This window comes from Thamnophis elegans, chromosome 15, assembly GCF_009769535.1.
Source record: "Thamnophis elegans isolate rThaEle1 chromosome 15, rThaEle1.pri, whole genome shotgun sequence".
Taxonomy (NCBI): domain Eukaryota; kingdom Metazoa; phylum Chordata; class Lepidosauria; order Squamata; family Colubridae; genus Thamnophis; species Thamnophis elegans.
This window is the reverse complement of record NC_045555.1, coordinates 43481662-43507436: the sequence shown is the minus strand read 5'-3', so window position 1 is coordinate 43507436 and position 25775 is coordinate 43481662. Positions and strand designations below refer to the sequence as shown.

The 25775-nt window shown below is 39.5% G+C and overlaps 2 protein-coding genes across 4 annotated transcripts in view; one reads left to right on the top strand and one right to left on the bottom strand.

The window, feature by feature from the left end:
* Positions 1-25775, top strand: part of LOC116518470 (putative lysosomal acid lipase/cholesteryl ester hydrolase) — a 96449-nt gene that overhangs the window by 22989 nt on the left and 47685 nt on the right. The gene's annotated exons all lie outside the window — the stretch shown is intronic.
* On the bottom strand, positions 7003-25154 carry LOC116518472 (lipase member M-like). Its single transcript, XM_032231902.1, has 9 exons — positions 24767-25154; positions 22829-22946; positions 21945-22143; positions 19771-19880; positions 15051-15187; positions 13362-13508; positions 12614-12685; positions 9660-9725; positions 7003-7464 (listed from the first exon to the last, which is right to left on the bottom strand). Exons 1-9 carry the CDS (start codon positions 24899-24901, stop codon positions 7234-7236), a joined length of 1215 nt encoding a protein of 404 aa, XP_032087793.1. The 5' UTR covers positions 24902-25154; the 3' UTR covers positions 7003-7233.

Genomic DNA, 25775 nt, shown 5'->3' with positions numbered 1-25775 from the left:
TTAGGGCTTGTCACCCAATTAAGATGCACCCAGAATTTTGGGGGATATATAACTGTTTTAAATAAACAAATAAAATAAACAACAATTTCCTATTATGGGAAAAGTCCTAAAACAATGGGAACATCCCCCCTTGCCAGCCAATGTTTAGTCTCTTTGAACGTATATTTTGTTATGTAGTCTGTAAAATTAGGCAAACTTTGACAATCGAGTGATGAACTCACCACTAAATGTAACATTTCATCTTTATTTTTAATGTTTTGTTTGCAAATCTCATAATAAAAATATTCACTCATTAAAGTTCATTTAAAAGGCATCCTTATAAGGAACCTGTTTAGGGGAGAAACTATTTATTTTATTTTATTTATAAAATTTATATGCCGCCCAATCCCGAAGGACTCCGGGCAGCTTACAAAAAAAGGGGAAAAAAGACACATAACGAACACATAACGAAAGAAAACGGTTTAAAATAGCAACACATCATACATTCATTCTCTTCGGGGCAGGACCTCAACAGTGAGGTCAACAGCCCCAGGCCTTCCAGAACAGCCAGGTTTTTACAGCTTTCCTGAAGGCCATGAGAGTGGGTATGGTACAGATCTCTGGGAGTAGCTGATTCCAAAGATTCGGAGCAGCCACAGAGAAGGCTCTCCTCCGGGGCGCCACCAGCCGACACTGTCTGGCTGACGGCATCAGAAGGAGGCCCAATCTGTGGGATCTTACTGGCCGCTGGGAGGTATGTGGCAGTAGGCAGTCTCGAAGGTACGCTGGCCCTAAGCCATGTAGGGCTTTAAAGGTAATAACCAACACCTTGAATTGCGTCCGGAGACCAATTGGTAGCCAGTGAAGCTCGCGGAGGACAGGTATAAAGTGGGTGTACCTTGGTGCACCCAATATCGCTCGTGCGGCCGCATTCTGGACTAACTGCAGTCTCTGAACGCTTTTCAAGGGTAGCCTCATGTAGAGCGCGTTGCAATAATCCAGCCGAGGTGACAAGGGCGTGAGTAACCGTTTGAAGTGCCTCCCGATCCAAATAGGGCCGCAATTGGTGCACCAGACGAACCTGGGCAAAGGCCCCCCTGACAACATTTCATTGTCCATAAGCAGGCTAGATACTGTATCTCAACATTTCATCCTTGGTTGAAAAATGGAATCTTCATTGCTGCTTTTGCTTTACAATAGAGAAATGTGTTTTTTTTTTCCTATTATCTGCAGCACATTCCACTTCCCTTCCTCTTGTTAATGAGTCAAATCTGTCAGATTTCCTACCTCTAAACATCAAGGTTTGTAAGATTATAATTTTTCTTTCTGTTGTTCAGGTTCCCTTTCCTTGAAAAACAGGTATCTAACAATCTGGCAATTTAAGCTTGGTATTTTGCTCCTTCTTTTGGTGAATTTCTACCATTATGTAAGTGATATTTGAAGCCTTAGCGCTATGTGTAGAATTTTTTTTTTAAAAAAAAATGAATGGTAAGTGATCACAATTTAATACTCATATGTTAATTTTGAAATTGGCCTGGAGGACTTGGAAATTTGTTTCTAGAATAATTAAAACATTCTGGGAAAGTCACTGCAAATGCACCCTATCTTTCTTTTCCCATATTTATATAATGTATTAAAGAGAAAGAATTTCAAGCAGGAACTAGAAAATATTATTGTTTAGTTGTGACAGCTTGTTCAGATATGAATGTAATCATTTTGATCAATGGTATTCACAATATTTTTAAGAAGACAAGGGAGTTTCCTGGTCTTTAGTTATCCAAACAATATTTTTATCTATAATGTTCTCTCAACTGAAGGATTATACTTCAAGGAAATAATAATATATTTTTTTTGAAAAAAGACTAATAAGCATCTAAAACAGTATTGCAAGAGAAAAATATCTTCCATACAAATTTAGGACAAAAATTAGAGAATATACTTTAACTTACCTAGTTGTGCTGTCTGGAAGAACTTGATACTGAATAGATCCTACACAAAGCTTGCAATGGAATATAATTTGAATATCTATGTGCAAAATGCATAGATTATAATTACAAGGTGCATAAGCAAAAAGGTCTGTATACGCCCAGCAATGATCCTGATTATCTGTATTGCAGCTTCACTAGCCAACAGAGAGACATTGATTTCTTAGTTGCTCTTTCAATTCGATCTTTGTCAACAATGTATTCCACCAGACATTTTTTAAAGAGCGGGATCGAGAGGCAGAACTGAAATGCAAGCCTGATGTGGAACAGCTTGTCTTCAGGCCTTGTTGGTGCTTTATCACTGGAGGTTTTGTAAGAAGAGACCAGATAGTCACTTCTCTGAAATGGTGTAGGATCTCCTGCTTGAACAGGGGTCTGGACTATTTATTTATTTTATTATTTTATTTATTTGTCAAACATGTACAAGATAGCAGGTATAAGTATGAACATGGACATGAACAAAGGAAATGAATACAAATAAATGGGGGCAGTAAGATAGGGATGGTAGGCACTCTTGTGCACTTATGCACACCCCCTTTACGGACCTCTTAGAAATGGGGTAAGGTCCATGGTAGACAGCTTAAGGTTGAAGCTGGGAGACTTTGAGGCTGTAACAACGGAGTCAGGCGGACCATTTCTGGTATTGGCCACTCTGTTGCTGAAGTTGTATTTTCTCCAACTAGTTTGTATGGATAGTTTGCCCATGTATTATTGGGTTCCACAAATGCGCGAACGACAAAAGTGTGTCTGACTAAACCGCGGTGACAAAACCACACCGACAAAACCGTGCCGACAAATGAGCGCTGAAATGCACCAACAACAGCGCGCCGACAGAAGCGCGCTGTAACCCTAACCCTAAACCTAACCCTAAACCTAACCCTAACCCTAAACCTAACCCTAAACCTAACCCTAAACCTAACCCTAAACCTTACCTTAACTTAAATCGCACTTCTGTCGGCGCACTGTTGTCGGCACGCTTTTGACATCGCGGTTTTAGCACCGTGGTTTTGTCGGCACGCTTTTGACGTTCACGTATTTGTCGGGTCACGGTATTATTGTAGTTGAAGCTGAAGAAGTCCCTGACAGGGAAGACGTTGTAGCAGACAATTTTATGTACTATTCTTAGATCGGAGGTGCAGTTCAAGATTGTCCAAACCCAGAATTTCGAGCCTGGTGGCATAAGGGAGTAGAGGAGTGGAGGACTCTTCTTGTGAAATACCTCTGGACCCGCTCAATTGTGTTAATGTCCAATAATACAGTGTGGGTTCCAGGCGGATGAGCTGTATTCAAGAATTGGCCTGGCAAAGGTTTTGTATGCCCCAGTTAGCAGTACAATGTCACCGGAGAAGAAGCTTCGCAAAATTAGGTTAACTACTCTTAATGCCTTTTTGGCAATGCTGTTAAAATGCTGGCAATGCTGAGGACCCGGATTGTTGGGGGCGATATGCTGACTCTCTGTAAACCGCTTAGAGAGGGCTGAAAGCCCTATGAAGCGGTATATAAGTCTACTGCTATTGCTATTGCTATTGCTATTATAGTGAGCTCTGGGGCTTAGATCATTTGAGATGAGTATTCCTAGGTCCTTGACAAAGTGAGGGTTATCTATGAGATGGTTTCCACCCAACTTGTATTTGGTGTTCTGATTATTATTATTTTTTGCCAATGTGCAGGAGAGAGCATTTATTACTGTATATACTCGAGTATAAGCCTAGTTTTTCAGCCCACTTTTTGGGCTGAAAAAAGCCGCCTCGGCTTATACTCGAGTCAGTGAAAAATTTGCCCGAAATGGAGGAGAAAAAGGGGCGGGGCCATGCCGCTGGGTGACACTCGTGAATGGCCCAGTGCCCCTGTGAGTTTCCCCTCCCTCTGTGTCAGTTTGCCGCGCAGCGCGCACCGCACCATCCCCCCTCCTCACGTTCTAATGTAATGCAGGGCTGTCTTACGATTCCCCTTCCTCCCCCTCCTGCCGCTCTGCAACGATGTCCCACCTCCTCCTTGTTATGGCAAGCAGCCACATAGCGATGTCCCACCTCCTCTGGTACAGTGATCCAATGATAGGAATCACTGTGCCGTGTGTCATAGGAGGCGGGACATCGCTCCCGCGGCTGCACGGGACATCATCATCACAGCGGGACATCAGCATCATGAGGTGAGTGAAGTATTTCATTGAATACACCGCTAGTTTACTGTTTTTCTTTGAAATAAATATTCAAAAACATTATTGGTATCTATTTTTATTTTTGAAATTTACCGGTAGCTGCTGCATTTCCCACCCTAGGCTTATACTCGAGTCAATAACTTTTCCAGTTTTTTGTGGTAAAATTAGGTGCCTCGGCTTATATTCGGGTCGGCCTATACTCGAGTATATACGGTAGTTGAGATTTGGAGTTGCCAAATGCGAGACGATTCTGACACATAGTCAAGGTCACTATGTAGGGCAGAAGCATTGCCAGTGGTGTTAAATAATTTTATGTCACCAGCGAAGAGGATACAGCTGCTTTTAACATGATCGCATAGGTCATTGATGTAAAGCAGAAAGAGTGTGGGTCCTAAAACACTGCCTCGGGGGACACCGCTGTTAACTGGTGCCAGATTTGATAGAGCCCTCCCTATTTTGACTATTTGTTGCCTGTTGGACAGGAATGCGGCTATCCACTAGTGCAGGGATCCAGAGATGGTGTAAGAACTTAGTTTCAACAGTAGTTTGTTGTGTACCACTGAATCAAAGGCTTTACAGAAGTCTATGTAAATTGCATCTATTGCTTTACCCTGGTTAAGATGTGTGCTCCAAATGTTTCTACAGTGTAGGAGTTGGAGATTACAGAGCAAATATTTTTCTAAAACCAAACAGCGTGTTAGATATCAAGTTATTTGTCTCTATGTGGAGGGTGATGGATTGGTTTATTGTTGAGTCCATAGCTTTACAGATGACACAATAATGTGCCTTTGACCTGGGAATGCTGCCAGATGGGCCATGCCATTGTTAACAGTCACTTGCTGGACAATTTTGCTAAATTTAGTTGACAGATCTATGTCATGCATTTTGACCCTGTGATAATTTAGTCAGCAAATAGCTATATTCGAAAACTGAAATAAGGGTGTCTTCAGTAACTGAATATATAAATGCTTTCCCATTAATCTCTCAAACGCTGGCCTGGATTGAAAAAAACACTTATTGACTAATTTCCAGAAGGATTAGCAGATCAAGTTCTAGATGTACTAGCAAGAACAACTGAGTGTTCCAGCACATGCAGGAATTACTTCAGCTGTGTTGGTATTTGCATTGGGCATTGACACCAGCAAAAGGTTAGAACTTGAGTGAGCAGGTTTGTTGTCAAATCTGTAGCACCTCTGCCTCACCTGATGAAACTTCTCATCACAAGACTTCCACTGGTGACTCACACCTGACCCATCACAATGGGACGCTCTATGGGACGCTCACCTGACATGACTTTACCATCACAAGACCTATGACCACACAAAGCCCTTATAAAAACAGAGGAACACTGACATCCCTTAAACTCTGCTGACTATATTACCTAGCCAGGTAACACAATGCTTGGAAACCAACCTGCAAACTCAGAAAATCACCCTCACCTGCACATATGTGGAAAAAACAAAACACATTAATACTGGAAGGATTGAAATAAAAGAGATCAGTGAAAGGAAGAAATGTTACTTCTATTGTATGTATATCATAGCAATAGCAATAGCAGTTAGACTTATATACCGCTTCATAGGGCTTTCAGCCCTCTCTAAGCGGTTTACAGAGTCAGCATATTGCCCCCAACAACAATCCGGGTCCTCATTTTACCCACCTCGGAAGGATGGAAGGCTGAGTCAACCCTGAGCCGGTGAGATTTGAACAGCCGAACTGCAGAACTGCAGTCAGCTGAAGTAGCCTGCAGTGCTGCATTTAACCACTGCGCCACCTCGGCTCTTCATAAAACTGGCTTCCCCAAAAAATCAATCAGAAAAAGGGACATACTTTCAAGCACCAGTTCAACAAAGATGTCAGCTTTATATGTTAAAAGCATTCAATCAAACATATTGTCAGCCTCTGCTTTGCTGCTGCTTCGGCTGCCATTGAAACGGGGAGGGGGGGTGCATGGTATTTGGGAGGGGACTACTAATAGTGCTGGAGGAAGATTCTGGAGTTTCTGCTGCCTGTCTTACTGCGCATGCGGAGGAGGTTTCCCGCCAAGGCCAACGGCACCGACATTCCATCTTGGTGATGCCTTTCGAAGTTATCTCGCACCTGACACTTGGGAGAATTATGATTGGACTGTGACTGGGATGCCAAGGGGTGGGGAATGGGTTATTCTATGTATCATTTGCTTTCGCGCCTAAATAATCAGTCTTTGCTTTGCTACGCTTCTGATCATTTATAATTAGTAAAAGTACACTTGATTTCTATCAATGGAGTCTCGTGGTTTTCTTTCCTAATTATTCAATGGAGGAGTGCTGACACATATAATGCTTGAAGCTGCTTAATGGTCTGTCCACAGTACGCAAATGAGGACAAAGATACTCACTCTGAAGAATTTGTATAATCAGTTTGCCCACTCTTGGGAACAGATGGCCTTAGGAGCTGATGGGGAGGAACGAGATATATTTGGTTTCTAAGGGGTTTTCCAGGGAATATTGAATTGATCTTTTCATTGATCCATGGAAAGGTATTATTTAATAGCAAAAAAAACCATGAACAATAACAGAAACTTACAAGTGACAAAGTAGCCTGAAATGAAGTAGCAATATTTATGAAAGGCCATTGTTCTTCAAAAACGTTTCATAAGACCCCAAAAAACGGGGAAAAAAACCTGTTTTAAAACTGGAATCAACTCTGAATGATCTGGATTTGAAAATGAACATGAATATCTTACAAAATGTAAATGAAACAAGAACCTAATACCACAAATACAAGTAAAATTCAACAAGTAAAATGCTCATAGAATGTTAATAAATACCAGCTAACTGCTGAATTGAACCATTTGCTTTCATACAGTTTAAACTACTTTTTTCCAAATTAACCTTTCTGGCCAACCTAAAGTATCCTGTAACTTCATGTTATTTAGACTAGGAAATGTGCATGTTTGCATGCATATAACTTTGAGTACATGTATAACATAGCTTAATTAACTTTAAAAGTTAATTTCTAACATATTTTTCAATACAATTTAAACATTAGGTATGAAGAATTCATGGCAAAAAATAAACGAATGCTTTAAGATCTTGCTTCTTCTTTTACGTTCCACCTCTAAAATTAAGCCTAATACTTCTGCATTAGCTTACGTATATCTTTATATAGCTGTTGTGGGATATCTAGGCCCAAGATAGGATCCATGTGTTGCCAGTCAGGAATATTCTTATAGAAAACCAAGTAAGTGATTCGAGAAATCAATAATTCAACATCTCTTTGTGTTGCAACAATATCCTTTCCTCCACTCCAGACAGCTACTGGTATTGTAACATCTTCAATTTTATAAAACAGAGGTGTTGTCTGTTGATGAAAAGAGGAGAGAAAAAAGAGCAATGGCTTGTTATGGATCAATTGCATGCTCAGGTATTTCCTATTTCAGAAATGTCAGCCCCTAGAAACTAATATTTTCACCTTATCCCCAGCACCAAAAGTTTGTAAGCAAAACTGCCTTCTAAGCAAGAATCCTGTATTATAAATTTATGTGTATGCTTGTTCGATTTATATCCTGCCTTCTTTTCAGGAACTCGTGGTAAGGATAGGATAGGATAGGATAGGAAGGGACCTTGGAGGTCTTCTAGTCCAATCCTCTGCTTAGACAGGAAACCCTAGCCGAGGTGGCGCAGTGGTTAAATGCAGCACCACAGGCTACTTCAGCTGACTGCAGTTCTGCAGTTCGGCTGTTCAAATCTCACCGGCTCAAGGTTGACTCAGCCTTCCATCCTTCCGAGGTGGGTAAAATGAGGACCCGGATTGTTGTTGGGGGCAATATGCTGACTCTGTAAACCGCTTAGAGAGGGCTGAAAGCCCTATGAAGCGGTATATAAGTCTAACTGCTATTGCTATTGCTATTGCTATACCCAGTGGTGGGTTTCAAATTTTTTTGGAACCTACTCTGTGGGTGTGGCCTCCTTTGTGGGAGTGGCTTGCTGGCCATGTGACTGGGTGGGAGTGGCTTGCCGGCCATGTGACCGGGTGGGAGTGATGTCAATATGCTGCTCCTAATAAATCATTGGATTCCTTTTGAAACTTGGTAAAGACTCATGAATTAATTAGGGCATTTCTCAGAACTTTGACAGGCTGCTCTGGAAACAGTGAAGTCCCTCTGCCAGCAAAAATGGAGCTTGCAAGGGCTGAGGGCAAGCCTTCTGAGCTCTGCTTTTGCTGACAGAAGGTTGCAGGAGGCCGTCGCAGCTGGAAACAGGGCTCAGGAGTACTTTGCTGCAGTACCAGTTCTATGTGGGATTTTATCTAAGAGACACATGGATGTTCCAGTTTCAGAACTCAGTGCCAAAAAGGTTTGCCATCACTGTAATAGACTATTAAGCATGCTTATGTGGTCCAAACTTTTTTTGAAAAGCCAAACTGCAATTAATATTGGATTTTAGATAATATCTCTAAAGATGTGCCACCTTTCATTCTGAACAGCATATCCTTTGGCAGAACTGGAGACATTACATACTGTCACTCATGCTCCATGAGCTGCACCATTTGATTCTGCAATCTGCTACATGCAGGGCAGAAAAAGGAAGAGGCATATTGACGGTTCAAAAGAAGTTAGAATTATGGTGGTTTCTTGCCATAGCAAATGGTTGCATTTATAAGAGGCAACCACTTACTCATTCCACACAAGGAGGAAGCACATTTTGCATAGATACCACTTTAAGGGGGATGGGGGGGGAAGGTTTCTAGCAATTGGAAGGGAAGGAAGTTAGAGGAATCTTATCAACAATGGCTTTGTAAGTGCTCTTTGGCTGAATTTACTTAGTCTGCTTCCTGTAGTCCTGAAATTATGATTCTCCTGCAGCTGAGGACTCAGATCAGTTCAAAGGGTGGGTATCTGCATACTTCCCTTTGTCTGAGTCTGGATCCAGCTAATTAGGTGAAGGCAGTTGCCTTTTCTAGGTGATGAAACCCAACTTAGCATAACTGCTTCAGGATATCAGGAAGGCTGTCCTTCTGGAGTTTAAGAATAATGTGCTGTTGCCAGTTGGTCAATTCCATAAGGTCTAGTAACCTTCTTGGAACTGTATTTAAATATAGCTGGAAAGCAGGTTTATCAAAAACACTGGCAAAGTAAGAAGAAACCTACAAGACTGGATGCTCTCTCTATATCTCTTCTGAAAGACTTGATCTATGAATGGAGGCAGAAAACGCAGTGCATATACAAGCAAAGCAACAAGATTAAGTTTGGTGGGTGGGTCTCACTGTGTTAAGAGATTTCTGACCAAAGCTAAAGTATTATCAACTTGAGTAATTCTCTCTTAGAAAATAAATTATACACAATGAATACTCTATGGTTAATACTGATAATCATATAAATTATATGTATGAGTAATGTGGATGAGATAAAATACTTAATAAAAGCAATATTGACCAAAGATTATGTTTATTTCTAGAAAGGCAAAACCCAGGGGGAAAAGATGCAGGACATAATTTAAAAAGTCTAATTTCAATCATTTGCATTTTTCAAGGGGGACTATTTACAGCATCCTTACTCTGTTATATATGGCTTTGTTCTTTTTGCCATGATCAAAATGTTTAAATTCCTTGGAATAAATAACCTAAAAGAAATGAAAGCTGGTTCAGTAGAAGTCATACAATCGCCAATATGTATTTAAATATTCTGATTCTCATTTCCAATGTTCTGTTGAGATCAATGCTATTGAGTTTCAACATAAATTCCTTGTTATTAAGAATCATTTATTCATTAAAAATATGACCTTTATGGAAGGCCACACAACATGGACTTTGTAGTATCAACTTGATAATTTCTAGTATGCCTAAATCTCAATCTTTAAAAAAACTGTATTTGTTGTCCAGGTCAGAATGTTTTCTGATGTGTGTGTGAGAGAGGGGGACAGGGAGGGAGAGGGGGGGTTATGTTAATTGGGAATGGTTTGTCTGAGAACTCCAAACATGCTAAATTTTGCACCCTACTTATGCCAGAGCTGATTGAAATGGACACACACGTCACATGTTAATCTAACTGATTTTCTATGCAAGGGAATGGCTACTTTTGTCCTGTCAAATCAGCCTTTCCCTTGTATTTCCCTTTGATGTGTTAACTATAAAACCATGTAAACTGAAGAGTTGGGTTCCCTCTTGGATTGAGAGGAATCCTTTTTAATCAGAACATTCTGAATAAATTCTAATAAAATGGTCTTCTCTTGGTCTATTTTATTGGAAAAATATGCATGCTGAGGCACAAACTTAGAGTCATATTTGTCCCTCAAAATGCATATAGCTGTTGAAATGTATTTAGAAGAGTAAGAGTAATAAACTAATAAAATAGGTTAGTAAATTGCACAGAAAGAACATTTTTAAAATAAACCAATGATACGTCTATTTATATATAGTATGCATATACACTTGCATTACTGTGTGTGTGTACAAAAGCAACTTATAAAACAAACTACCCCCAATGTAATGCAGGAGCTCAACATTTAACATTTAAAATCCATGGGAGAAGGTGCTATCAAAGACCCACTTTGTGTGTGTCTGTCAGAAGGAATGATCTTGGGGGACAGAAGAAACAGATGCTATCAAAACTGGACTGGCAAAATTATAAACTCACCCAACACTGTTCCTAATTCTAACAAAGATAAAAGGAGAGAGGAGGAAGCACATTCAAACTTGCAAGATTCTGTTATTGTGTAACATAAGTAATATTGGTCTGCATGACGTTGATTTCCTAATCTGATCTATCTTGGGGGTGGCAGTTTGTTATAAAAAGTAAAAACTTTAATCAAAATTTTGTTGTGCGTTTTCCTATTGCAACACTTGTGAATGATTTCCCCAAATGTAGGAAACAATGATCTCAGTTCAAAAACCATTTATGGCTTTATTTCTTTATCAAATTTATAGACTGCCTATCTGGGGTGGGTTTCAGGCGGTTCACGGTGGTCCCTGCGAACCGGTTGGTCGGCGAACCCGGAAGTAAGTAACTTCCGGGAACGCCGAAGGATCCACCCGCCCGCCCGCGTTTCTTACCCGGTTTTGACGAGTTCTGCGCTTCCACGCATGCGCAGGACGCATACAGCGCCTGCGCGATCCTCCAAGAGCAGCTGGAGCATCGTACAGACGCTAGTACGCATGCATGCACTGCGCGCGTGCACGAGGACACCGCCGGCCCCGTTTCAACCGAACCGGTTGGAACGGGGCAAGAAACCCACCCCTGCTGCCTACCTCAGTCACAAAATAACTCTGGGCGGTGTAGAATTAAAAATGGTCCTAATTGTATATGAAACACATAGTTTAAATAGAGAGAAATCTTCTATAAGATAGATTTTAGTTAAAATTAACTTTTCTTTTCCCAACTTTCACCAGCAGAAGGCTTGAAAATCTGCAGCAATATTTAAGAATATTCTCTTATTCCTTTCTCCAGACCTGAGTATCAGCTCTATAAAGTAAACAAGACTGAACAAAACACTGCCATATAGGTCAGGATGGTAACAACTATAATTACATGAATCTAAATTTCATCTTGTTCCTGATACGGATTATTGATTGTGCAAAGAGTTTAATTAGTATGTAAGAAATACTTTCATTCAACAAGATGTAATAATATTGGGAACGGATTGATACTTAGCACTACCTCACTTAACACAAATTTCTGAATATGAATTTATCAACTCAGAATCTATTCATATAACATTTCTGACAGTTCCTGTTCAGATGAAATTCTGATGAAATTCAGAATTTTAGAAACATTTGCAGAATCATCCTATATATTCTATGTGAGCAGTTGGCACTCAATTCATTGTAGCCCACTCATATATAAATTCCAAGATTTGAAACTTGGGGATTAGTTCTTAAAAATGCAGAAAGGAGGGAAATATTTCAAGAAATATATAAAATGTACTTTATAATTATTTTTAAAAATATTTTATAGACAGTGTTAATATAAATATATAAAAATAAGTCTTGCATACTGAAGAAAGCATTGTCAAATACAACACTGATTTTGTCTTGCAGTGAAAATGTAAATTACACTCATATATAAATTCCAAGATTTGAAACTTGGTGATTAGTTCTTAAAAATGCAGAAAGGAGGGAAATATTTCAAGAAATATATAAAATATACTTTATAATTATTTTTAAAAATATTTTGTAGACAGTGTTAATAATATAAATATATAAAAATAAAGTCTTGCATACTGAAGGAAGCATTGTCAAATACAATATTGATTTTGTCTTGCAGTGAAAATGTAAATTACACTCATATATAAATTCCAAGATTTGAAACTTGGTGATTAGTTCTTAAAAATGCAGAAAGGAGGGAAATATTTCAAGAAATATATAAAATATACTTTATAATTATTTTTAAAAATATTTTGTAGACAGTGTTAATAATATAAATATATAAAAATAAAGTCTTGTATACTGAAGGAAGCATTGTCAAATACAATATTGATTTTGTCTTGCAGTGAAAATGTAAATTACATGTTACCTGTCCCCAATGAGATAATGTTTTAACAGATGTGAAATCAGGAAAAATTCCAACATAAACATCTGCTCGACTCTGGAAAACAAGAGGAATTTACATGTTAATATCTATCCATATGTTGTACATACCTCCTAGTTGATGTGGGCAACAGCAGCCTCTAGTAGTTTGCAAAGATAGCGTGAACACGCTTAGAGTAAAACTAGGTTCAGTTGCCCTAATGACCTACAGACCGAACTATGGGCTGACTGACTTATCTTACCAGTATTATTACATTTAGAAAGGAATACTATATGTGACATATATGATGAATAAAGCTACTAATCATTTGTAACAGAATTCTCACACTGATAATGAGGATACCATTATATAAGCACAACCTGAGTGTAGATTAACAAGAAATTCGTTCCCTCCCTGTACTGAATGGACTGTTGCAACAAACAACGAAAAGCCTGGTCAGCTTCAGCACATTATCGCAGTCTGATTTAGCATGAGTAGCTGATTGGCAGTTGGAATACTGCCAATCAGCTGTTCTAGGCTGCGGGGATCGCCACAGCACATCGCCACAGCACATCGCCGCTGATCGCCACCTCCACATGTCGCACTTCAACCGTTCTTTTGTTGTGTGCAACGAAAGAAAAACAAGTATGAGATACTACATTGTTGTTGTTTGGATGATTTAAGGTGTTATTTTCCTTCATCTTCCCACTTCCTCTATAGAAATTACAATAAAAGTAGAGCTAACTGTACTTACCGTATTTAGGTTTTTTTTATTATGTCCTCCCATAAAGAATATACCTTGAAGGCAAAGCTTATCAAGCATGGCATGGCTACATCCATAGGCCAGGAAGGTTTTTAATCTGTTACTTAAAATGTAATATTCCTTCTTGCCCCATATTAGCTGTAAAATAAAAATGCATAAATATTAAGAGTATCTTCCTTTGCCTGCTGGTAGTCCTTGCTTAATGACCAGTCTCATAGCGACCATTCAAACTTATGACAGACTTTCCAAAAACTACTTATGATCCAGTTCTGGAGTTCTGATAGCTGCACACACATTCACAAGACCACATTTTGGGCACTTAGAAACCAGCTCACCAACCTGACCATGATTTACAATGGTTTTTTGCCTGTTTCTGGCCTTTGGGGCTGGTTTCCAGCAAAAAAACACCCATAGGAAAATGTGGATTTACTTAAGAACCATGGTGTTCTCTTAATGACCTCCACAAAAAAGAATCAATCCAGTGCCTCGAGGTACATCATTGTGACTTACAGTGCAAATTCTGGGCTTCATTATAATGATACATTAAGGACTACCTGTATATTAAATACAAACATTAAGTCTAAAAGTGTCTTCAGTGTCCCCCCACCCCCCAATGGCCCAGTAGGATACTACCATTAATGGTACTGAAAGATTTTAAAATATCAGATTTTTTTAAAAAAGATTTAAAAAGATCAAGATAAAAAGACCACATCTGGAATACTGCCTCTAGAAGAGCAACTAAGATGATTAAAGAGCTGGAGACTAAAATATATGAAGAACAGTTATGGAGAGTTACCATCAACATCTTATAGCCCTCCACAGGCCAGACACAGAGAATCAAAGGGCCAGATATATCGTGGCACGACAAAACCGCGCTCGACTAAAGCGCGCCCGATTAAACCGCGTCACTGACGTCATCAACAGGGCGACAACAGCGAGCGCGGAGAAAGAAGGGCGCTTTAAATAGCGCTTTGAAAGCAAGCCGATTCAAGTTAAGGTAAGGGTTAGGTTTAGGTTTAGGGTTAGGTTTAGGGTTAGGTTTAGGGTTAGGTTAAGGGTTAGGGTTAGGGTTAGGTTAAGGGTTAGGGTTAGGTTTAGGGTTAGGTTAAGGGTTAGGATTAGGTTTAGGGTTAGGTTAAGGGTTAGGTTTAGGGTTAGGTTAAGAGTTAGGTTTAGGGTTAGGTTTAGGATTAGGTTTAGGGGGGTTAGGTTTAGGTTTTGGGGTTAATTTTAGGTTTAGCGTTTACAGCGTGCTTCTGTCTCCGCGCTGTTGTCGCCCTGTGATGACGTCAGCTACGCGGTTTCATCGAGCGCGCTTTAGTCGAATGCGGTTTTGTAGTGGAACCAGATATATAAAGCCCATAAAATTCCCAGGTCTGTTCTAAAGTATCCAGGCAGTATCAACTAAAACTGAAAGTTTAACACATTTAATCTCCTTAGTAGCAATATTCGGGTGATGAGAGAGTCGTTATAGGTAATTTAAAAATTAGTTAGAATTGATTTATTTTTCCTACTAAAACTAGGTTATGTTAAAATTATCAACAAATAAATCTCAGCGAATGCACAAATCATACTTTTAATACATTTTTCAAGAAAACTGAAAGAGAGCCTGCTTTTTCAAACTTCTGTATGAAAAAAAAATGAGTTTAATATGCTAATAAAAATGAGAAATATACTTACTTTTCTTAGACCAGCTGGAATTTTTCCCAGTGCTTTGGGAAGTCCTGTAATACCCCTTAATGTGTAAGCAGGACTAAAACACAGTAAGAGTTTCACTTTTTGTGCTAGGTGGGGCAGGAGTGAAAAGGCAATAAATCCTACAAAAGAGAGGAAGAATTTAGCTTTTAGATTGCATGATGACCAATATCTGTATTGCTTTTTATATACCACTACAAGTTTTATTTCTGTTTCATTTTAACTTTTGGACGGAATCCTGTAGTGCATTTTCGAGATTCTCTTGTTTCCTGTGAAGGAAGGAAGCTTCTCTAAAATTCAGGCTTAAGGTCAGGAAGAGTTATGCAACCTCAATGAGGGGGGTGGGGGGCAGTGTCTATTTTATTCAAAAAAGTAGCATGAGTTAAGGCTAGATACTCAAACAGTGCCTTTCTTTCCCATAAAACTACTAGGAATGAACATGTGACCATGTGACTATATAACCACTTTGATTGTTCCAGGAAATAAATTTGCCTGTAGGAATCTAACCTTTTGCAAACACAAAATATACATGAGGCATTTTCTTTCAAAAGCAAAAGACTTCCAAGATCCCCACACATCCCCAATTACATTCACATAACTCTCTGTTACCCTTCCAGCTTTCACTCAGAGCACACCATCATAATTCTACTGGAGGTCTCGAAATGACTATTTCGGGAAAACAGGACTTTAACTGCACCACTGAGCAAGGCAGTTGTAGAGCATCTCAACAAACAAAATGGGTTTGTAACACATTGATTTTTTAATTCATAAGGCGCTTGTAATATGTTTAGCAACTTATAGTATCTTTTCTTCCTTGCCCCCTCCCAACTTCTTGCTAATTTAAATTCAACATCAGTCTAGGCCAGGGGTGTCAAACTCATAATGTCACAGCAGCATCACGTGACGTATCGGGAATTTTTCCTTCGCTAAACCGGGCGTGGGCATGGCCAGTATGAGACACATCCAGCCTGTAGGTCGCATTTGAAAGCCCTAGTCTAGGCACTCTTTGCATCTGATGAAATGAGCTTCATCTGACAAAGCTGATGCCTTTTAAGCAAAGTTGTCAGTTTGAAAAGGTGATACCAAACTCCTTCTGAATATCTAAAGAAATTCTTCCTTATTTCCATCTCCGTGTTATTACTCCCCACCATCACCACCCATGTAAATATAAAGGTAAGTGAATATTTGGAACACCATTCATTTTCCAACTACAGAAACACAGAGAAAATTGATAGATCTTCGACAACATTTTCTTATCTCTGCCAAAGAAAATCTTATCCAACTCCTGAAGGTTTGGGTAGATCCCAAACCGTTCCTTATCGCTTTTAAACCTATTTCTGACCTGTAAATATTCCCACCATTCCAGATTCCTGCCCTGCTGCTCTAATTCCATCTTTGTTTTCATGTTGCCATCTTCTGTCATAATGTCTTTATATATATTGTTTTTTGTCCAATTAAATACACTGGGATGCGTTAAGGCCTTCAATGGTACCAACCAGCACGGAACCCTAAGATAGTACTTTTTCCTCATCTTTTCCCACACCCCCATCAAAATCTTCTGAATATAATGTCCCATGAAATACCTATGGGGGGTATCTCTTTCTTGCCAGACGGAGGCATGCCATCCCTGTGGGAGGTCATGTCCCTCTATAGCCAATACGTGCCTTCTACTCAACGTCACCCAATCCTTCACCCATGTCATAATTGCTGCATTATAATATGCTTCCCAGTTGGGTACTCCAAAGCCTCCCAGTTCTTTACATTTTTGCAACATTTGGGCTTTAATTCATGTTTTCTTGCCTTGCCATATAAATCGAGCCACTATTATCACCAAGGATTTAAAAAAAAATTGTCCAATTTAGTCGGTGCCGTTTGAAACAAAAACAGAAATTTCGGTAGTACATGTGTCTTAACTGTTGCAATCCTGCCCATCAATTTACCACTCCAATTAATCATATCCTTAGATACCTGTTGTAATAGTTTAATATAATTATCTACTTTGATAAAGGAACATCTCTCCGTAAGCCAAATTCCCAGGTATTGTACTTTATGGGCCATGTTAATCCCTAACAAGCTTTGTACTCTCCTTTTCTGGTTCAAAGTCATATTCTTAATTAACAGTTTTGTCTTCTCTTTATTTATACGTAACTCCGCTATCATACTGTACTCCTCTATTTTATGTAAAAGCTGTATCCCAAAAACCATAGGATCCTCTAAAATAAAAACAAGGTCGTCAGCAAAAGCCTGGACCTTAAATTCCTGAGCTTTAGCTCATAACCCTTTAATTTGTATATCACTCCTCACTCTTCCAAGAAGGGGTTCTAATGTAAGGATAAACAGTAAAGGAGATAACGGGCATCCTTGTCTTGTCCCTTTATCAATCTCAATATCACACGCCTCTTTTGCATTTACCAGTAATGTTGCGGTTTGACGTATATAAATTGCCCGAACCGCGTTTAAGAAGTTTTCTCCAAACTTCATATTTTCTAACTGTGACAACATAAACTTCCAATTTACCCGCTCAAATGCCTTCTGTGCGTCGAGAAACATAAACGCCCCTTGTTTGTCCGTCCGGGCTTCATAATATTCTAAGGCATCCAAAATAATTCTAACGTTATCTTTCAAATGCCTCGGCAGCAGAAAGCCGTTCTGATCAGGATGTATAAATTTGCTAAGGAAAAATTTAAGTCTATCTGCCAGGATAGCTGCAAAGATTTTATAATCCACATTCAAAAGTGAAATGGGCCTATAGTTTTTAACTTGGGTACGGTTAGCTCCAGCCTTAGGCAAAAGGGTTATATAGGCCTCAGTCCACGATTTTGGTGTGATAGAATCCATCAAGACAGCATTAAATATTACTATCATATCTTGTCCTAGGTTTTCCAAAAAAGTTTTATAAATTTCAACTGGCAAACCATCCATGACAGGAGTTTTGTTGTTTTTCATTTTTTTTTACTGCCTTTTCTAGTTCATCTATTGTTATCTTTTGGTTTAGTACCCCTTTCACTTCATTTGAAATCTTAGGTAGATTTGCATTATCTAAGAATTCCTTAATTTGGTCCTCAGAAATTTCCTCTCTACTATATAGTTGCTGAAAAAAACCTTGAATAATTTCCTGTTTCTCCCCCTTGGTTTCTACTAATTCCCCTTTACTATTCTGCAGTTGTGCTATACATCTGCTCTCTCTGTCTTTCCGAAGTTTATATGAGAGCCAACGGCCCGGTTTGTTAGCATGCTCAAAAAAAGTTTTGCTTAATCCCCGTAAGTTCCCGAACAACATTCTCCTGGTCTAGAAGAGATATCCTGTGCTTAATTCTAGCCATTTCTTCTTTTTTATTATCATCTAATGGGTCCTGTTGCAAGGCTTTTTCCACCACCTCCAATTTGGCTACCCATCTTGCCCTCTCTTCTAATTTTTTCCTCTGTGTGCCTATTGTATATTTAATGGCTAGGCCCCTCATAAAGGCCTTGGCCATATACCAAAGCATTTGTGGGGTTACTCCCTTCCTATTTTCTTTAAAAAAAATCCTCATTTCCCTTTTAAACATTTATTGAAGTTCTTGTTCTTTCACTATCTCTGTATTCATCATCCACCTTCTCTTCCTCCCCTGCCTTACTCCTTTCCACACCAATAAGAGTGGATTATGATCAGCCCAGGTATTAACCTCGATCGCTACTTCCTTAATCAGGTCCCCAATTTCTGGTGTCATCCAAGCCATGTCGATCCTAGAACAGGATTGATGTCTATGTGAAAAGAATTGTGTAAATTGTTGTTTCTGTGGGTGGAATTCACACCATACATCCTTTAATTCATATTCCTCCCTCATGTCTTCAAAAGTTTTGGGGAGGGCCCTCCTCCTTTCTTCTTAATTTCCCCCCCTTTTGGATGTTTCCTGGGTTATAGTCCATTGTCCTATCTGCCACAGCATTATAATCATCCACCACACATATGTGGTCATAGCCTAACTTTGCAATTTTTTGATGCAATTTTCTAAAAAAGGTATTCTGATTATCGTTCGGCACGTATATGGCCACCAGCAAAATTCTATATCCACCAAATTTCAATTCAACCATTAAAAGCCTTTCCTCTCCATCAGTATACACCAATTTAGAATCGATATTATATTTAACATACAGCACAATGCCCCTTTTCTTTTCATCTGCTAAACTTGTATGCATTATACCCAGCCAGGGGTAATGCAACACATTTTGCTGGTGGTTCACTATGTGTACTTCTTGCAGTCATGTCAGATCACAATTCTTTTTCCGTAAAGCATTCAGTATTTTATTTCTCTTTCTTAGTGAATTCAAACCATTTATGTTTAAAGAAATTAAGCGGAGTTCATCCGCCATGTTTATTTAAGAAGGGCTTTGGATTTTGTTGTCTGCCTTGTCTGTGGTCTCTCATCTCTGTTTTGACTCTCATTTCTCGTCTCCCGGGGCACTATTCTTTCGTTCCTCTCCTCGGCTCTTATTATCCAATTCGCCATCATTATTTTCAAAGTAGGCCCCTAACATTCTAATTTCTGAAATCTCCAAAACAAGATCAATAGAAATCTGTGTATAGGATAATAGGTATAAAAACAAAACAGCAGTCTTCTGACTAATATGCAAGCTTGCTTTTAAAAAAGAAAACATTGTTTTTTTATATTCTTATCAAATTGTGGCAAGAATACAAGAGTACATATATACATTTTAAACTTACCTAGTGTTCCTCCCTGGCCGTGGCCAAAGTAATATAATCTATTTTGCTTTGTTTTCTGCAGAATGAATGCTATAGTTGCTGGGATATCATATATAGCCATTTCATGAAAACTGTTAACAAAGAACACATAAACAAAAGTCAGTGAGGATCCTGCTCACCTATGCTACCTTCTCTGGATCTTAGGACAGAATTGCAATTTCTCCCTACCTAAAGCCAGAGAAAGAGAAGGGCTAGCATAAGGTGCTATGGAAAATGGAGATGTCAGTAAAAGCCAAGCACTCAGTCAATCCTACAAAGGGTCTTGGAACTAGGAGTCATGCAACTAGTTGGAGAGGTCATCCTCACAGCAGTCTAAAGTGTCCAATTAAAGCTTGGCAGATCCCTCTGAGAAGTTTCCTGTTTCCTGTTACAGTTAAACAGTAAAGCACATGGTGACTGTGCACGTTGTTTGTTTTGTAGAGCTAACAATGAAAGAAACTTTGTTGAATGATAAGTTGGATTGATTTTCATCTAGTTCTGCTATTTGGTTTCTCGGTGTAGCATCAGGCCAGCAAGTAGAATGCAGGGGAAGATAGAGTTTCTCTGTCCTTTATCATCATCCCAAAGTCAACATAAAATTCAGAATTAGTGTAGCCTTGAAGGCTTTAACTTGGCATATTATTGTTGTTGATCTAGGACCAGCCTGGGATTTCATAGCTAGCATGTCCTAACTCAACCTATAAGTGAAGCAACAGTTCAATTTAGAATTTATTTCAGATTGAACAGAAGAGGGTGGCCTGCCTTTTGAGGGAGCCAACACAATCTCTGTTGTGGCAAAATTACCAACTGCTGAAATTGTGGGAATCTTAGGAGATCTTTTTTTTTTTTCATTTGAGGTGGAGGAAATATGTGACAAACAGGTTTTTATGTGGGAAGCCTGGTCGTAACATGATACATCTTTGTTGAAACATTCAACTGGCTGCCACTTAAGATGGATTACATTTAAGTGATATAATGCCATAAACACTCCGCTCCATAAACATTCAGATATTGCTTTCACCTGCTTGATTGTCAAAATAGATAGGTGGAATATTGCTGGATATGACCAGAACTATAGAATGCTATTTTGAACTTAGCTGCAGGCATCCCTTTTCTGTCATGGCAATGCTTTTGTCTCCTGAAGTTCATTGGGCTCTTCTAAGCACCTTAACGAACGTTAGATAAGTGCTTTTGAATTTCTTTTCCTTTCCCTTCATTTTTAATGTCTATATTTCTATATTATTTTTAGCTTATCATGTTTATTATGCATTGCATATTTTCCAAATCACAATGTGGTGCTTTCCTACAGGGACTATTGTAAAATGATTATATAATAACTCCCTTGAACATATGATATACACAAACTCCTTTAATTCTTGACAATTTGCACTTAAAATCTACATACACATCAGAGGTGGGTTCCTACCAGTTCGCATCTATTCGGTAGAACCGGTTCGTCAAATCTACCGAACCGGTTAGAAGAGGTTCCACCAGTGGACCCGGAAAGCAGGCCACACCCACAGAAGAGGTTCCAAACTTTTTTGAAACCCACCACTGGTCCTTGGATATGATTATTCTACACTATCATGCTCATATTTATAAAACTCAGTGCCTCTGTGAAAGGTAAGGATGACTACTGCGTTTGTGGTGCAATCAGAACATTGCGTGTGTTGAAGTTGTTTTAATGCAAACCAAAGATGCCTTTTAAAAAACAAGTTTACATCCTATTCTTATGCATGCCAGTGCTGTGTGTGAGGTAATTTAAGGTGGTTCTGACAAGTGTCGTCGGCATCTTCATATCCAGTCACATGGGTGGCAAGCCACTCCCATCTGGTCACATGGGTGGCAAGCCACTCCCACAAAGGAGGCCACACCCACAGAGTAGGTTCGAACATTTTTTGAAACCCACCACTGATACACATCTATATTTACATACAAAATCCAGTACTGGAATGTATATAATGTTAAAAGAAAAATTAATTTCTAATATTGAAAACTTTGGTGTGAGCTGTGCCACAAAAATCTCACATTCATACCATGCTTTCAGTATATATTGTTCATAATTCCATAATTTAGTCAAATTTTTCACATAGATATATGTGTATCCCCTTGACATTTGCTATCCATTGTCCCTGTGTATTCTTTCTTGAATTTACCTGAATTCCCAGAATTCTTCCTGGTCAATTGAAAATTTCTGGTGGCTTCTAGACCACGTGGTCCCTCTGATATTTATTATCCAGACATCGTAGCCGGCATCTGATAGAAAAAATCCCAGACTGTTGCTGGGAAGATTTGCAATCCAACATCTCCCTTCAAACAGCAAACCATGTACTAATAAAACAACTGGCTTACTCCCTGGGAAAGAAATCATCAGTTTATTACTAATTGCATATTAGCTGTGTTGTATACAGTATATATCATCCCTGTTCATCAAATTGTTGAGAACAAAGGAGTGGTAGAAATACAGGAGTAGGACCTACATTCTGCCACTACCGGTATGTACACAAAAATGTTAAAGTTTGAATAGCCAAAGACTACTCTGAATAAATAAACAAACATCAAGCTGTCTATATTTTTGCTAACTATACAGAGTGATTTGTGTATGGTGGCTCTAATCCAGATATAAGGATTAACTGGGCGTGTGCTAGGTGCAGATTAAATTGAAAATTCCCTACAGTAATTTTCCAACCATCTAATGACACGGCCCATATTTCTGGAGAAGCCTATACAATACTTCTCAACAATTGTAAAAGCATTTGAGTAGTGTGGGTTTCTGAGTTTCGTTGTTTGTTTGCAGATGTTTTATTGCCCAACTAGGTAATATCATCAGTGCAAGTGGGGTTTGTCCCTAATATTTTTTTTCCTTGGTAATTTCTTCATTAAGAGTATTGGTTTCCGCTTAATTGTTTGTTCTTAATTGCTGTTAATCTGGGTGTTATGTGGCAAGCAATATCCTAAGTATTAGCTTTAATCACTTCTACTGCATTTATCACTTCACATTTATAAATGCTCCCTTTGAAATACTACTTTATAGATATACCTGTCAGATGAGGGAAAAGTCTTCGGGAAATAATTCTGTTTAACTTAAGATAATAGCCATCATCAGTCAGGACTTCATATTCTTCACTGGAATATCCCCAGTACTGAATAATTTGAGGCTGCAAATAAAATATTCTCTTTGGCCAAAATCAATTATATAGTCACTATTGCTCATTAGATCAAGAACTCAAAGGATTCCTAGTTCCTATATTAGAATTTTCAATGCCAAAACAAAGCCAACGTCTTCATTTGTAATTTTAATGAGAGAACAATTCTAGAAAAATTACAATATAGAAAGGGCAGAAATGATTAATATTGGGGGTATCAAAACCAGTCTTGCTCCAGATATTAGAATCTTCACCTCTGCTTTGCTCTGTTACCATCAATCTGTGGAATTAGGCATTTTACAGAATGCCTAGAAAATCTATAGCCAGGGGTCCCCAACTCCAGTGGGAACTGGCCCACGGAGGTGGCAGGCGAGTGTGGGCACTTGGTGCATGCACGAAGCTCCATTTGTGAGAGTGGCAGGCGTGTGTGCCTGCCACTTGCAAAGTGGGGCTGCACAGGCGTGCACACTCACCCACCGCTCACATGGAACCATCCCCTCTCCCTTACACTCCTCCCCCTGAAAAAGTATAAAATACCCCTACTAAAATGCCATTCTAGCCTTCCTTGTTGCAACAGGTAGGTCAATAGTGGTCTTTTTCCTCTTTTTTTCTTTTTAAATAAGAAAGTCCTAAACTTCATTTTGCATTTCTTCCTTCACTTTCATATAGGTCTTTTCAATAAAGGGTTAGCCTTCTCTGCTGCTGATCCCTTTTTGTGGAACATCTTGGTCGCAGAATTGAAGAAAACCTCTAATTTCTTGGCCTTCGGTAAAGGGATCACAAATTGGCTCCGAGCCCTTCAGTGGTGGGCTGCACGCAGTACGCCCCGGTACGGGTGTACTGGAGCATGCCCGGAGCACTGGGTACAGTTCCATTCCAGTGCTCCAGAGGGCCCACTCACTCACCTGCGCTCCTTACCTGTCAGGGGTGGGTTGCTAATCCCATTCCAACGGGGCCGGCGGCGTTCTCGTGCACGCGCACAGTTCACACATGCGTCTTAGCGCCTGCGCGATGCTCCAGCTGCTCGTGGAGACTCACGCAGGCGCTGTATGTGCCATCCAGCTGCTCGTGGAGAATCACGCAGGCGCTGTATGTGCCATGCACCTGCGTGGAAGCGCAGAAGCCTTTAAAGACCGGTAAGGAGCGCGGGCGGGTGGGTGGGCCCTTCGCCGTTCCCGGAAGTTACTTACTTCCGGGTTCGCCGACCAACCGGTTCGCGGGGACCGCCGTGAACCGGTTGAAACCCACCCTTGTTACCTGTCCTTTAAAGCCTTTGGCGCTTCTGTGCATGTGCATGGCACATACAGCACCTGCGCAATGCTCCACCGAGCAGCTGGAGCGTTGCGGAGGCTTACGGAGGTGTTGCTGGAAGGTAAGACGCATTCATGAGCGCCATATGTGTGCGCATGCACTGTGCCCGTTCATGTGGAGGACGCCGGGCCCCATTGCCACCGTACCAGTTGCAACGGGATCTGTAACCCACCACTGGAGCCCTTGCAATTGTGAGGCTGGCTAGTCCCTTGAAGTCTCCATCCCACCTGTAATAATTGAACACTAAATGGTAATTTTAGGATTTTGCCCCCCTTTTGATGTTTAATTGTCATTATTCTATAAATCCGAAATGTTTAACCCTAATTTCATTTTTAATTTCTAATGTTATTTTTATACGGTTTTATTTCTCGCTTATATTATATTGTACACTACCCAGAGCACCTCTTTGAGGGAGTTTAGAAATATGAAATATAACTAACTAAATAAGTGAAATTGTAAACATGATTTTAGTGTGTGGATTCAATGTTTTGTTTTCAAAGGCATCCAGATAAGCAACTTACAATCGTCATGAATTCTTGAGGATTCAAATGGCTTACAGATCCTTCTGAATGTTCAGCCTGCTGCATTAAGCATATCATTATAAGGAACAGCCACATCCTTGCTCTGTATAGATTAATAGCAGGAAAAAAAAACATTGAAACTCTTCAAAAATATTTTTTTTAGAATGAGTAGTTGGTTCCCATTCATTTGAGCCCACCACGGTGGACAATTGACAGTATTTTGACAGGGGGAGGAAGAAGGTTACTAGATGTGCACATGTTGTTTCCCAAACTATAATTATTGTAATTGTTGTAGTGTGCTTTTGAAGTAAATAATTGATTTCTGTTACATACCATATCCCAGTGTTTTTCAACCTTTTTTGTGCAAAGGCACACTTTTTTCATGAAAAAAATCACGAGGCACACCACCATTAGAAAATGTTAAAAAAATTTAACTCTGTGCCTATATTGACTATATATAAAGTAATTTTCCCACGGCACACCTTACACTATGTCACGGCACACTAGTGTGCCGCGGCACAGTGGTTGAAAAACACTGCCATATCCTAACTGAACAAATTATTATTGTACATTTGGAAACATATTTTTGTACACTGCTTTTTTGTTTGTTCCCTTTTTCATCCCCTTTTTATCCTCTTGGGTGTTTTTTATACTCACTCCCTTAAGCTGAACAGAAGTTTCATTCGGGGTTTGCTTTTATAACCCAGAAAAGAAGAATGAAAGAGAAAACTTCCTTCCTTCCTTCCCTCCTTCCCTCCTTCCTTCCACATTTTGGTTAAGCTTTATTTCTGGTTTCTCCTTCCCAAACATTTCAGACTTTTCCACCAGCCAGTTGTTTGCCAAATCACTTTTTCTGATCTTACTAGCTCCTTGCTGGGATCCTAACCATCTTCTTCCAAAGCTCCATTAAAATTCTTCCTTGATTCTAAGGAGAGGGGGAAGAAAGAGGAAGAGCAGGAGCAAAGGAGAGGTAAGGGAAGAAGGAAGGGGAAAAAGAGGAGGAAGGAGG

Bases quoted from the DNA above. Each gene is read 5' to 3' on its own strand.
- LOC116518472 (XM_032231902.1), bottom strand. From the start codon at position 24,901: ATGTTTTTTTTTCCTGCTATTAATCTATACAGAGCAAGGATGTGGCTG. The intron at 22,144-22,828 runs GTATATCTATAA...TTTCTTTCCCAG, and splicing joins ACTTTTCCCTCATCTGACAG to GGAGTAAGCCAGTTGTTTTA. The intron at 19,881-21,944 runs GTAAATTCAAGA...CTTTGTTAACAG, and splicing joins GAAGAATTCTGGGAATTCAG to TTTTCATGAAATGGCTATAT.